Source organism: Dermacentor variabilis, chromosome 3, assembly GCF_050947875.1.
Source record: "Dermacentor variabilis isolate Ectoservices chromosome 3, ASM5094787v1, whole genome shotgun sequence".
Lineage (NCBI taxonomy): Eukaryota > Metazoa > Arthropoda > Arachnida > Ixodida > Ixodidae > Dermacentor > Dermacentor variabilis.
Window position 1 is genome coordinate 217,739,046 of NC_134570.1, and position 13,990 is coordinate 217,753,035.

The 13,990-nt window shown below is 44.5% G+C and overlaps 1 protein-coding gene across 3 annotated transcripts in view; it reads left to right on the forward strand.

The window, feature by feature from the left end:
- Positions 1 to 13,990, forward strand: part of LOC142576640 (general transcription factor 3C polypeptide 3-like) — a 255,854-nt gene that overhangs the window by 232,997 nt on the left and 8,867 nt on the right. For all 3 annotated transcript variants that reach the window (XM_075686857.1, XM_075686856.1, XM_075686854.1), the window contains exon 19: positions 2,500 to 2,777. In XM_075686857.1, coding sequence (XP_075542972.1) covers positions 2,500 to 2,777 — 278 coding nt within the window. The remainder of the gene's footprint in view (positions 1 to 2,499; positions 2,778 to 13,990) is intronic.

Here is a 13,990-nt window from a genome sequence, read left to right on the forward strand (position 1 = left end):
ACCTCGTCCTTTCTGTTCTCCAGGTGTGTGTGCTAAATGTGTGCTCGCCCAGCTAGCTGTATAGAAATGATGTCACTGTAGCTCCTAAATGAAGTAGACATCTAATGCGCACCTGATTGCTTAACAGGGAAGAAATTAGCTTGCCTTTGATTCCTGCAATCAAGAAACGATGAAACCAGCAAGAGCTGCCTTCAAAGGATGGAAATTATTTACACACTTTCTCATCCCTCTCCGACAGCACTTTACTACTGTGTGTGAACCACATCACGCTTTTGATATTCTGCATTTATCAAACAACTGTGCGACAAACGTAATGGTGGCCCATTTGACTGGTTCATACATGATGCACCTTATTGCTGCTAACTTAGCATGTTTGACTGTCATAATTAATTAAAGCTTGTCTTGCTGCATGAGAAATTGTTCTGTCACCCTCTTGTAGTGACAATAGTGATGATGCTGACAGTTGTAAAAGTCCCTTCTGTTGAGAGGCTGTTGTGAACATGGTTTTGCTTTCGTATCCAATTGCACTAGGTGCAGTTTTTGTATAAATTTTCTTGGGCAATAAAAGGCACTTATTAGAATTGGCCAAATACTGTAATCATTCATTAGTGAGCCACCATTCTTGCTTAAAAATCTTAGGGCAGACCGAAAATAGGCTTGTAATGCATTAGCATCAGGAGTGTCAAAGTGGTAAGAAGTGTTTGTGAAGCGTGAGAAGCCGGTTGTATGTGTGTGTTGTTAAGAGAGAAGCAGAAAAGAAGCCGTCCCTGCAACCGTTGCAGCAAGCCACTCGGGTGCTGCAAGCCTGTAGCACCCGAGTGTCACTTTCTCTTCATCATCGCTGTGTGTATGTATGTATGCACGTGTGTTGCAAGTGATGCGTGTGCATCTCACATTTACACACCCACAATTACCACTCGGGGCTGTAGTAGTGGGTGGCTCTCTCGCTGAAATAAAAGCAAGACGTGCGGCCTAACCATTCTCTCATAATAGATATATATATATATATATACTCTAAAGTACAACTGACAGTGGTCTGCTCCTGACACCCATCAGTTGCATTTAACTCCTCGAAGAGGCGCAACATGTGTCGAGTGAGCCGCTTAACAGCACTTTGCAATATGGTGAACGCAGCTGAAATCATCGGTCCACGACCTCAAACAGGTTGGTGTTCTGCTAATGTACTTGCATTTATCGCTAAATCTCCAGAGAATTTTTTCGGTAGGACATTATGTGTTTGTGTTGCATTCACTGTCCTTTAGCACCGTCAAGACAGACACTGCTACTACTGTCGGGGTTTATAATTTGGGTCACCATTGGAAGTCAAGTGCATTCATGCTAACCAGTCAATTATGAATTTTCTGGCAAATGCCAATTTCAGGAATGAAATAACAACACTGTGGGTGCATAGAAATGTATGGGTACTGGCTGGGATCGAATTAAGTTAAAATCAAATTAGCCAGAGTCAAATTAATGGATGTTTATATAGAATTTTGGCTGTATTCAATGATTTTGGGATCACCGAACCATTTGATATAACAAGGCTGGAGCGTACAGTAGGCTCGTTAATTTGACTGCAGTTAATTAGGCTTTTTGGTTAATTCAGTCCTGACCAAAGGCCTCGAATTTCATTTTCTATCCTAAAATTGGCCTTTGCCAAATGATTCGAACTTTACTGGTCTGCGCTTAAGTGCCCGACCCCAACAGGGACCCCTTTCGCAGCAGTGTCTGTCTTGGTGGAGCTTAGGGATAGTGAATGCGTCAAACACACATTATCTCCTTCCAAAAGTACCTGTTTTCAACTGGACATGGGATACCCTTAAGCAAAAATGGTAGCTCACAATGAATGCTTACACTATTACATATGACTTTTTTTCTTTCTTTTTTTTCTCCAGGAAGTTCACTTTGAAAATGGCCTGCACATTACAATTGGGTACGAAACTAAAATTGCGTTCAAGGTGTTTGCAATAGCCTATCGTAAGTGCCAGCATATCGCCATTGTCATAACAAGATTGCAACAAAAGTAGTTCTCATGCAGCCTGAGGATGATGACATACCACTTTCAGCGTTCAATTACGAAAGCTCATTGAAAAGAAAAGGTATTTTACATGCTAAACTAATGGAAAAAAGTTGTGTTTCATGTTTTTGGCGTTCCAGAGAATTGCATGCATTGCGGGGCCAACCATCCTATTTGCAATTGTTGCGGAGTCGTTCACAATTAATGTACAATAGACTGTACGGAGGACATATTGTGGTTCATAAAGTGCTCTCTGAAAGTTGACAATGGACGTTAGGTGTAAATAAACTTCTATTCTGTGAAGGTAAAGTTATTGGTTTCATTCTTTTCTTAATGCAAAAATATTTTGAATTATAGGCACCACTACATCCAACTAGTAGTATTTTGCGAGCCCCTTCAAGTATTTAACGGTGCCTCAATATAGCGAATGTTGTGGATATGGCACACTGGCCACATTTCAGTGCATTGCTGCCACCGTGCAGCGGAGTATGTGCAGCTGTTGAGCGAGGACGAGGACCCCCTGCTGCTGCTCTGTGCTGGCCTGACCCTGGTGCACATGGGCTGCCAGAAGTTCTCGGCTCGTCGCCACTGGCTGCTGCTGCAGGCCATGAGCTTCCTCGACAGGTACCTGCATGCACGGCCAAGCCAGGAGGCCCTGTTCAACATGGGTCGTGCACTCCACCAGCTGGGCTTCCCACACATGGCTCTCAACATGTACCAGCGCGCACTCGGCACACCACCAGCAGTGCAGGGCATGCCAGTCAGTATCATCGAGTGGACACTTCCTTTCATGTGCCAACAGACCAGGCTTGAAAAAAGCCTGGCTCTCTGATGGACCAATTTTATTTAACCGATTGCTCCTTCACACTCACAGTTGTCGCATTTGACTTTGTCTTGAAGGTGTTCTTGAAGACCTTTTCATGCCTGTTGCTACCAGTGCTGTTGTGAAATACCGTATTTAAGGTAACATTTTAAAATTTTTTCCCACAATATTAGCATGAAAGACGCCCCCCACCATATATGTGAGGCTGATAAGTTCAGTTACTGTTTCAGTATAACCATAACTCTGTCGATATGGTCCTGATGGGCTGCCCAGGTGACGCTGTGGAAATTCCAGTCGACATAGCCCTCCAAGCCGCGCTTATAGGTTTTGGGTAGTACAAAACGCGATACCCCGCTGGGGAACACATGGTGTTGTGGTATATCTGCTCGCCTCAGCAGCTTTGTGGTGGAAATTTTTGGAGAATTTCATGCATTGGAGGCTTTGTAGCATGCCTTCCGTTGCCAAGGAAGCAAAGCACTGTAACGAATGCGTGCACTGTGCACGACAGGTTGCAGACACTATTTCAGTGCACTGTCGCTTTCATGTGTGTGCTGCTCAAGTCACACAATGTCAAGGTGCAACGGCAGACTGCTACAATATGTGCCTATTCATTTAAGCATGTGCACCAACTCAGAACCATGGCCCAATAACAGTGAATTAGTTAACCAATGAAATGAATATAATAAGCTGCTGGCGTTGGCAGCGTGACTCAGCTTGACTGACTCTGCTATGTGTTCATGCTGTGAATGCAGGCCACATGCATGCTTATGCTGCAAAAGCGCATTTCCCAACATGGCCGTCAGTAAATAATGTGATTGGGGGTCTGTAGCCCTAGCACTGATGTGCAGTAGCTTTTCTTTTCTTTTTTTCAAAGAAAGAACAATAGCTCAGCAACAGTTTAATTTGTTGTCATTCACTCATTGGCAGTAACATATAATGTGACAATGGCTGTTTAAATAATTTTTATGGCCAGTTTCTTATCTTACTGCCATAACTGACTCTGTTCCAGGTCAGTCGATCCATTTTCCTTCGCTTGTTCTCTCAGCAACACGTTCTGAAACAGTTTCAAGCGCTCTATATGAACTTTCGCTTAATTAATTGAGCTGCTTCACCATCAGAAATTCTTTTAGGTCCTGTTAACTCCTGTGCATGGCAGTTTTCCAACAAAAAGAACTCATCCGCATGCACCTTTCTTTGGAGACGACTGCATTTTTCATGGTTAAGCTAAAATGGGGCGGCCTCTAGACGAGATGATCCACAGACTACTCCCAACAAACGCAGGTGCCTTTTCTGATAGCTGAACACCACAATAAAATGAGAAATTAGCCCTGAACACACACACAAAGCAAGCGAAACGGGTGTGAGCATTATATTACCCTTTCATCTTCTTCATCTGTATACGTATATTCATCATCATGGCCAGTGTCATCGTCTTCAGCACGCGACCTGCGAAATAAATCGTTGAGGCTTAACAGCTGTCTTGCAAGTGGTGGAGGTGCAGGGTATGTAGCCCAGCGATAGTGTAACTTAATGCGGAAAGCTGTGACTTCTATACTACCCAGCCAATTTTGTCGTTCACCACCAGGTCATCATACAGTGTGTTGAAAATTCTAGCGTGTAAGGCCCATGACCCTCATACCAATGCATCACGCATCAATAATGGTGATGATTGTGCTTGGGGACCACATGCTGCTCGGTGTAGTTTGGCGTATACATGTACTCGCCTAGAGTTTGCTATCAACTCGCCGTGTCCGCCCGCCTTTGGCGCGGTTTGTTGTACAAAAAGTGCCCGCATTCCACGACCTGCGCTGCATTTCGTAGCAGACAACGTCCAACGTACGCATTGAACACTTTTCGAGTGCAGGAACTACACACAGAAGACAAAACAAGGCACAGATGAGCCAGATCCGCCTTACTCTATGGGACAGCGTATTTTTTGTACTACCCAGCCAACTTCATTCACCGCCGTGAGGCCGCGTCATGGTGCGTTGAAAGCTCCAGCCCATGCACCCCATAGTTTAATTACCGTTTTCACAGGGGCACTCTTTATTGCGATTGGCTTCTTTGTGCAAGCTCATGAAAACAAGCCAATTGTGATTGAGAAATTCGTAATCAATTAATCATAAGTGTCCTTTTGATACTGGTAAATGATGATTGTAGCAACTTTGGCAAGCGAGGCAGCATCTCCCACCACACCTGCCTTTGAATGCCTTTGATCACTGCCGTCACTAACAAGCCATATAGAGACAGCAAAGTTCCACCTTGACAGCTGGTGAAGAGCAGTTGTGGAATATGCCAGAAAGTAGTGTTTACCAGACTGTGCACTTGCCTTACAAGGTTTTTCTTTTCTTAATTTGTTACATTGTATTAAGAATGAACTAATTTCGAGTGAGTTGCATGCAGTCGGAGATAAAACATTTCGTATATGGAAAATTCAGACATGCTTGATTATTTGCCGCCAGTCCTCATATACGTAATGTATAAGGACGACCAAAATTTCAGTGACGCTACAGCATGCCGTTCATACAGTAAAACCTCATTAACACGACCCTCGTTAATGCGAAAAATATGATAATTCGGACTCCTTCTCTGGTCCTGGCAGCATTGTGCATTACTTAATGCAATCAAACTCTCGTTCTTTGGAAATATTCGGCCGCAAGTAGGTTAATTCGAACCACTCTCGGAGCTCGGCAAGCGCTGCAAACGTGCCACACACAAAAAAAGTGGCGGAGTCCACATTACCATAGTCACCAGTGGAAAGCGAACGTGAATGACAGCAATGCTAGAACGCTTCATGCTTATTTGTACCTTTAAAGCCCTCATTCTTGGATTTATCACCGCGCATAACACCGCATTGGTCGCATGCCTTAACTGTGCAGTCGTCATCCATGACCACGGTTTCATCCATAGCAGCTGTGGCAAAGAGTATATTGTTTCGTTTTGGCTTGGCGCACGCAACGGCCACTTGCAGTCTGCCAAATTGCAAGGCCGCCGTCTACGATAATGCCGATATCGGCCGTGGTTTGTTCCCCAGCTTTTGAGGCAAACGGTAGTTCCATTTTGAGTTGATGCAAAGCTGTTGAGGACGAAGAGCACTGGCTGTATCGTGAAGGATAGACTATTTGTTGGCGACCAGCTCACTGGCCAAAAAATAATCAGGATGTGTGCATGGTAGTGAAGAAAGTGTTTCAGATGAATTCAGTTCAGACAGTCATGAGGCCATCACCACTGCAAGCACCAATCAGTCATGAGATCACGAGAATTCGACTTTTTCATGGCGCGATGACACATGCGCCCTGCCCTAGCGGATTAGTCGTGAAACATCTTAGAAGGGTCGCGCGTCGCCACATGCCGGAAAGTCTCCCGAAAAGAAAAAAAAAACGGCGCTCAGATGCATGGCGTTGCAGACACTTGTGCCGTGTACTGCATCGAAACTCCACTCGCAGCTCGACGTCGTTGCAGTGCCAAAAACGTGTGTAGCGTAAGACTGCAACTCCACTTAAAAACAAAATACGGCCAGGGCTCCGTCCAAGTGGTTCGGACTGCACCGTGAGCCAGGTAGTTGCCGCCTTTCATTTAGGGCGAGCAAATTTAATGAAAAACCTGTGCGTTACACTTGGGCCACACTTAAAAAACATCATGTTGCTGACAAAGTCTTCTTGCAGCCTTGGTCCTCACTTGCTGGTGGTGGCAGTGCGTGCCTGACTTCTCGTACTCGTTTTAGGCGTGCTAACACTGGGTCGATGCGAGACCAACAAGACGCTCACATCAACGATTGAATGGCTATTCAGTACAGTGGCTCACTGAAAGCATTTTATCAGTGAGTGAGTGAGTGCGAACTTTATTTAGGTATCATACCAGGCCGACAGCAACACAATGGACGAGCGCGAGTTGTCGCACTGCGACGGGCTTTCTTGTCAACGGCACCAACAAAATCAGTGCGCCGACCATCGTTCAACTGAACCCTGCACGATCGGCCATCGAACTGACAGTGCGATATAGCAACAGCGCCTTCGCTTGTATCTATAATTAATTGCACTCAAAGTGAGTCAACACATGCCTACAAAGTTGAAATGCACAAGCTTCAACCCTCTCAAGCCGTGCCCATGAAGTTTGAGCCAATGTCGATCGTGTTCAGCAGAGGTTAAGCCTGGTGTCGTCGTGTTCACGCACCCACTACCGGCGGACTTGAACTGAAATGTACACAGTTAGAGCGAATGAAACTGCTTTTATATTTCAGTTCTGTCCTTAGCGATTTGAAATCAACTACACTTCACTTCGCACGGCGCGTACACAATAAGTGGCAAATGGCGACACAGCGCTGTGCCAACATCTGTACGTCACCATACCCGTAGGCTGCCAGTCGCATTCAATACACAGATGGGTGGCTCTGTACGTGTTATTATGCCGACACATTTCTCAATTCGAGAGATGTACTGTTTAACTCTGCGTCAAAAAACAAATAAGAGATGGTAGGAGGAGGAGGAGGAGAAACTTTATTATTGCAGAAACCGTTGCGCGGTTTATTCCTGGGTGGTTCCCTCTGACAGGGCTCCACTGGCGATCGCGGCTCGCCGGGCCTGGTCGAGGGTCGCCAGTTGGCTTCCCAGGTCCAGTTCGGAGAGTCTCGCCTCCCAAGACCACGTAGTGAGTGGGTGTGTTGTGACTCGTGGCGAAATTGCGTCGCCCGGACGGTCAGTGCATTCATGTGTTATGTGCGCGAGTGTCGCTGTGTGGTTGCTACACCAGGGACATGTTCGGGACGTATAACTGTCTGGGTAGATTGCGTGTAGACGAGACAAGTGTGGGTATGTGTTAGTTTGCAGGCGGCGCCAGTCCCTTGCCTGGAGTTTATTGAGAGCTTTGTGTGGGGGAGCGTATTGCGTTCTTCCGAGCCGTTGGTCCTGTAGTATTTGTTGACCTGTCGTTATTAACTCGTGGGTCGCTCGTCGGTCTGTCGGGGGCTGAAGAACGGTGTGGTCTACCGCTCGGCTAGTGAGACCTCGAGCTGCGCCGTCCGCCTCTTCGTTGCCCCGCAGGCCTTCGTGCCCGGGGCACCAGACGATACCGTGGGTCCATTGTAGTGTGCGACCAAGGATTGGAATGGCTTGTATAGGGAGTGTACCATTCAGGTATAAACGACAAGCCGCTTGTGAGTCAGTAAGGACACGGGCGGACCTTCCCTTGCTCTCAGCGTCGCGAAGTGCGAGAGCGATTGCTGCTGCTTCTGCTGCTGCGCTGCATGTGGCGCGGATGGAGGCTGAAGCTACCAGGTTCCCCTGATTGACAACCGCGATTGTGTATTTGAGCCCGCAACGTGGCGACGAGGGATGCGGGCTAGCGTCCGTGTAGTACGTATCCGGGTCTCTGAAACAACGTTTGTGCAACATGCGGGCACGCGCTGCTCTTCTTTCCTGATTGTGGGTGGGGTGCATGTTCTTGGGGATAGGGTCTACTACAATGTTCTCTCTAATGTGGTTAGGCAAGAGTTGTGTTTCTTCTTTGCAGTACTGAGGTGTCAGCGGGTACCCTAGCCGTTGAAGAAGGTGTCTTCCCTGTTGAGTCTTGTTGAGGCGCTCCCTCTGCGCTATGAGCGTGGCACTTGCTAGCTCCTCAAAGGTGTTGTATACGCCTAGCGCTAGTAATTTCTTTGTGCTTGTGCTTGACGGTAGCTGTAAGGCCGTTTTGTACGCGGTTCTTATAAGAGTGTCCATGCGTTCTGTCTCGCTTTTGCGCTTGACTTGATACGGTAGCGCGTACATGACACGGCTGATGACGAGGGCTTGTACCAGTCTTAAGGTTTCGTCCTCTGTGAAACCATCTTTGCTGCGCGCTACTCTGGCGATGAGTGATGAGGTGCTTCTTATAACGTGATTTAATTTCTCTGAGGCTAGCTTTATGCCGTTGTTCTCCTGGATGTGCATACCTAGTATGCGTGCGGTCGGGACGCGCTTTATAGGTTGCCCGGCAATCTCAGGATGTATTGGCGGGGCTCAATGTTCCTTAGTTTGCTTAGGCCGGACTTGAAGGTACTCCGACTTGTGTGGGGCACACCTCATTCCTGCTGTGGTTAGGTATGACTCGATGTATCCGATAGCTGTGAGTAACGTGTTTTCTCTGTCGCCGTATGAACCCTTGGTTGCCCATAGAGTGATATCGTCGGCATAGAAGGCACATCCGAGTTTTGGGATGTTTTCCAGTTGTAAAGCAAGTTTTCTAAGTCCGATGTTGAAGAGGAAAGGAGATAATATTGACCCTTGCGGAGTACCCTTCTGCGGTAGGTCATATATGTCCGATTGTACGCCTGCTATGCCGATGCGAGCTTTGCGGTGGCTGAGAAAAGCCACGACATAATGGTATACTCGCTCTCCGCATCCTATGGCGGCGAGGCCATCTAGGATGGTTTCGTGTGCTATATTATCAAATGCTTTTTCTACGTCGAGGGCTAGGAGTATGTTGTTGTTGCTGCCCGGTTGTGGGTTGAGGACCTCTTCCTTGAGGAGGAGGAAGACATCCTGTGATGACATGCCTTTCCAAAATCCGTACATGCAATTGGGGTGTAGTCCATGTTCTTCCATGTGTTGTTCCATTCGAGTGAGTACAATTCGTTCAAGAAGCTTGCCTAGGCAAGACGTAAGCGAGATCGGTCGTAATTGATCGAGCCTGCGCGGTTTTCCTGGTTTGGGTATAAGGACTATGTGAGCTGTAGTCCATTCCTCGGGTAATGTTCTGCCCGGTGCCCATATTTCTTCGTTCAGCTGCTTTGTAAAGGCTCGCAGGGTTTCATTGCTTAGGTTTCTCAAGATGGCGTTGGTGATCCCGTCGGGACCCGGTGCCGTGTTTTTCTTGAAGCTCTGTGCTGCCGCGTATACCTCCGCATACGTGATGGGTGCATCAAGTATCTCGTTCGGAGCTCCCGGATATTGAGGGTATGGTTTCGGATGCCCGGTCCGGATTCCCCTGTACGTTTGCTGGAGTTCCTGTATGAGTTCATCCTCGGTTCCCGGATATTCGCCAACGAGTTTTTGTAGGGTTGTGTTTGTTTCTGTTTTGGTGTTTAAAGGATCAATGATGCTGCGGAGTATGTTCCATGTCTTTTTGGTGCTTAGCGTGCCTTTAAGCGAATCGCAGAACGTGCGCCAATTGTCCCTGTGAACCTTCAGGGCATAATCGTTGGCCTGTTTAGTGACTTTTGAAATCCTAAGTCTAAGTTTGCGATTTAGCTTCTGTTTGCGCCATCTTCTTGTGAGGCCTCTGCATGCTTCCCATAAGTGTATTAGATGGTTGTCGATTGCCGGCGTGTCGGTATCGGTTTGGTACACTTTAGTGTTGGCGTCATATAGTTCTTTGATGCGTTTGGCCCACTCCTTGATCGTGGTTAAGCGGCCTTGATGTTCCGGGAAGGGCAGACTTGTATCTAAATCGAGCTGTTGCCTCTCCCTAAACTTAGGCCAATTTGTAATTTTGGCCTTCCCTAGGGGTCGGCGTAGTTTAGCCGAGGCGCTGGTGATTTCGATAATGTAGTGATCACTACCCAGTGAGTCGTCTAGGACCCTCCAGCTTGTTCCCACGGTATCGTTGGTGATGGTGAGATCAGGAGTCGTGTCCCTGCTGGCACTGTTTCCTATTCGAGTAGGTGTACCTGGTACTGTAATTAGTGTGTATTCGTGGCGCTCTATGGCTTCTAAGAGCTTGGCGCCCTTGGTGTCTGCTGTCGAGTAGCCCCACGTGTTGTGCTTTGCATTGAAATCTCCGGTTATAATTAGGCGATCGCGGTGCTCCAGCATTCCCTGTAGGTGCCGGAACAATGACGCGAAGTCAGCCTTTCTGTCGCGGGGGGGACTGTATACGTTGCATACGACTTGTTTAGGTCTTCCCTTCTTGACAGGCCATATCGTGGTGATGAGATGTGGGATTTCCTCACCGGGGAGCACTGTGATGGTACATTCGGTATACAGCAGCATGAACTTGGGCCACACAAAAACGCACTCAGTTATACAACAGTGTCAGTGATGGTATCCGCGTTTTTGCAAAGGAACAACACGGCCTATAAATGAGCATTTAATTTATGTGAGCACAGTTTTCTCTAATAATATTTTATGGCACGCGTAAATTGTATGTATGACATTTAATAAAAAGCAAGAATCAGAAATAAATTAGCAGTCCGTAATATGTTATCTGGATCTCAGTTGCCGTTGTTTAAGTGGTTCGGCCGCTCGTATTGAGACGTCTCGACATGGAACAACACGGTACATATCAGAATCAGAATCAGTTTTATTCAAGACAAAAAATGGGGATAATTACATGATAAGTTTATACAGAAGGAGGTCCCGTAGTTAGAAACTAAAATGGGACCTCCTGTGCATGATGACTAGAATTAATAAAACAATAATGGCAACATGTGAAATTTCCAATAATAAAGGTTTTAGGAGACAAGGCATAAATGAACAGAAAAGCAAAAGCAGCAGATGAATGTATTAAGTGATAACAAGGCTTTGGATTAGACAACAAAAGGTAAAACTACAAAAAATAACTTAAGAAGAAAAAAAAGTAAGAAAAATACAAGAGACATATAAAGAAACAAAGTGAAAGTTAAAAATACAACACATAGTACACTCAAATGGGAAAGTCGGAGGAAGCTAAAAGAAAATACTTAAATTCTGTATGAAACCTGTGAGCTTTGAACAATTTTAAAGGAAATGGTAATGTGTTCGACAGAGATAAAGCTGAAAAGTGTAATGACTGCTTACCATAGTTGGTGCAAACAATGGGTAAAATGAAGTTCATATTTCCTGCAAATCTAATATTATTTACATTAGTAAGGGATGTCTTTGGTATGATGGTTACTGGAATAGTATTGTTTAATGCCCTAAAAATAAATATGGCCAGGTTATATTTAACAAGATCAGTCACATTCAAAATATTATGTGCATGTAACAGCTGATTAGCGCTAATGCTACGAGGTGAAAATGTTATTAGTCGAATGGCTCGATTCTGAATGACTTTCAACGAAGTTAGGTGACTGTTATAAGTGTTTCCCCATGATTCAATGTTATAGTTAATATGAGAATGAACAAAAGCATAATAAAGCGACTTGAGAGTTGAAAATGAGAATTGTGGTCGTGCTTCGATTAAAACGCGCGTATTCCGTATGCCAGTTTCTTTTTCACATTAGCTATGTGAAGGTGAAATTTAAGATGACGATCAAATTCCACACCTAAATAGGTGCGATGATCAACTGCAGTGATTAGATGATTGTTGATGGAAATAGATTGAAGGAGCTCAGGCGATCACTGATGTGAGGCAAAGACGACAAAATTGGTCTTATTATGGTTAATCTGCAGCTTCTTAAGTTTACACCATGTGGAAATTTTCACGAGATCTTCGTTTAGCTTACGTGTTAGTGTTGATATACATTTGTTAGAACTAAATATAGTAGTATCATCAGCATAAAGAATACACTTCGATAAGGAGAGGCAACTAGGCAGATCATTAATATAAATTAGAAAAAGTAGAGGACCTAATGTGGACCCCTGTGGTACACCAACGTTAGTAGTAGCTTCTTTAGAGTAGTACCCAGAAATGTTAATGACTTGTTTTCTATCTTGTAAGTAACTGCGGATTAGAAGTAGAGGCGGATCAGTTATTCCGATGGCCTCAAGTTTAGCACAAAGAATTGTATGATTAAGTGTGTCGAAGGCCTTGGATAGATCAACGAATATCGACGCTGCAAAATTACCATCATCAATCACTTTTTTAATACAATCAGTAAGAGAAGCAAGTGCTAGATTAGTTGAAAAGCCAGAACGAAAGCCAAACTGATAAGGGGAAAGAATACTGAATTTATCTAAATATTTTGTTAGACGCTTTTCGATAAGTTTTTCAATAACTTTATTAAAAATGGAAGAACGCAAATGGGTCTATAACTATGTGCAAGCGTGCGATCACCTTCTTGAAAACGGGAATGACTCGACGTGTTTAGGTTCACGTGGAAAAACACCAGTTTTAAAAATCACGTTAATGATAGCTGAGAGGACGTTAGCGATATGTTCCGCGATCATTTTAATGTGGTATCATTGCATCATTTTAATGTCGTTGGCGTTAATACTATCTAGGCCAGCACTAGTGGCTTTAAGGGTTTTAATTACTAAAATTACTTCATCAGGTGTTGTTGGAAAACCAAAACAAGAATGAGGTAAGCGTTTAAAGGACATGTTACAGCATGAAGCGGAATCAGATGTGTTATTGAAGAAAGCATCACAAAAGGCATTTGCAATATCAAGCGGATTAATGTATACCATGTCGTGAATGATTCTCGAAATGACGTTCTGAGAGTTACGGTTTAAAAAGGTGTTGACTATTTCCCACTTTTTTCTAGTGCTATTACCACATTCTATAATTTTTTTGCATTATAATTTCTCTTCGCACTTCTCAGCTGTGCAGAAAGCGAGTTAGAAAATTTTTTATAACGGGCAAGTAATTTAGTATTGAAAGGTTGCTTCTTTGTTTTCTTATAAAAATTTTCACATGACCGCATTGCTTTTGGAAGGCTATCTGTAAGCCAAGGATTTTCTGGCGATGATACCTTTTTTCTGCATTTTATTTTATGAGAGTGGCAGTTTAAATGCAATGAAAGTGTCGTTAAAAATTTCGAAAAAGATTTTTGAGGTTCATTAGATGATACAACTTCCGACCAGTCAGCTTTAGTTACGCTAGCAAAAAACATCTCCTTGTCAAGTATAACTCTGTAAAATGACATGTTAGATAAGGCTGAGTGATTTTGCAGGTGTAGAACGATAGGATAGTGATCGGTAATATTGGTGGTAATAATACCAGCCTCAGGTGGATCTGTTAAGTTCGATAATGTGTGATCAGTTAAGGTGCCATCGGCAATGTTAGGACAACGAGTAGGGAGAGAAATTAAACATTCATATCCAAAACTATGGAAGATGCTTGAATAACTAGAAGAATTAGATGAATTGGTATCTATGAGGTTAATGTTGATAATGTTACAATTAGCGCATGATATTTTTTCCATGGTTTGATCAAGGGCACTACAGAAGTCAGTAACTAGAGAAGAAGGTGAGCGATAAATGCAGCCAAACACTAAGTTCTTTTTGTCTATACTGAAGATGGGGGAATCAAATTCA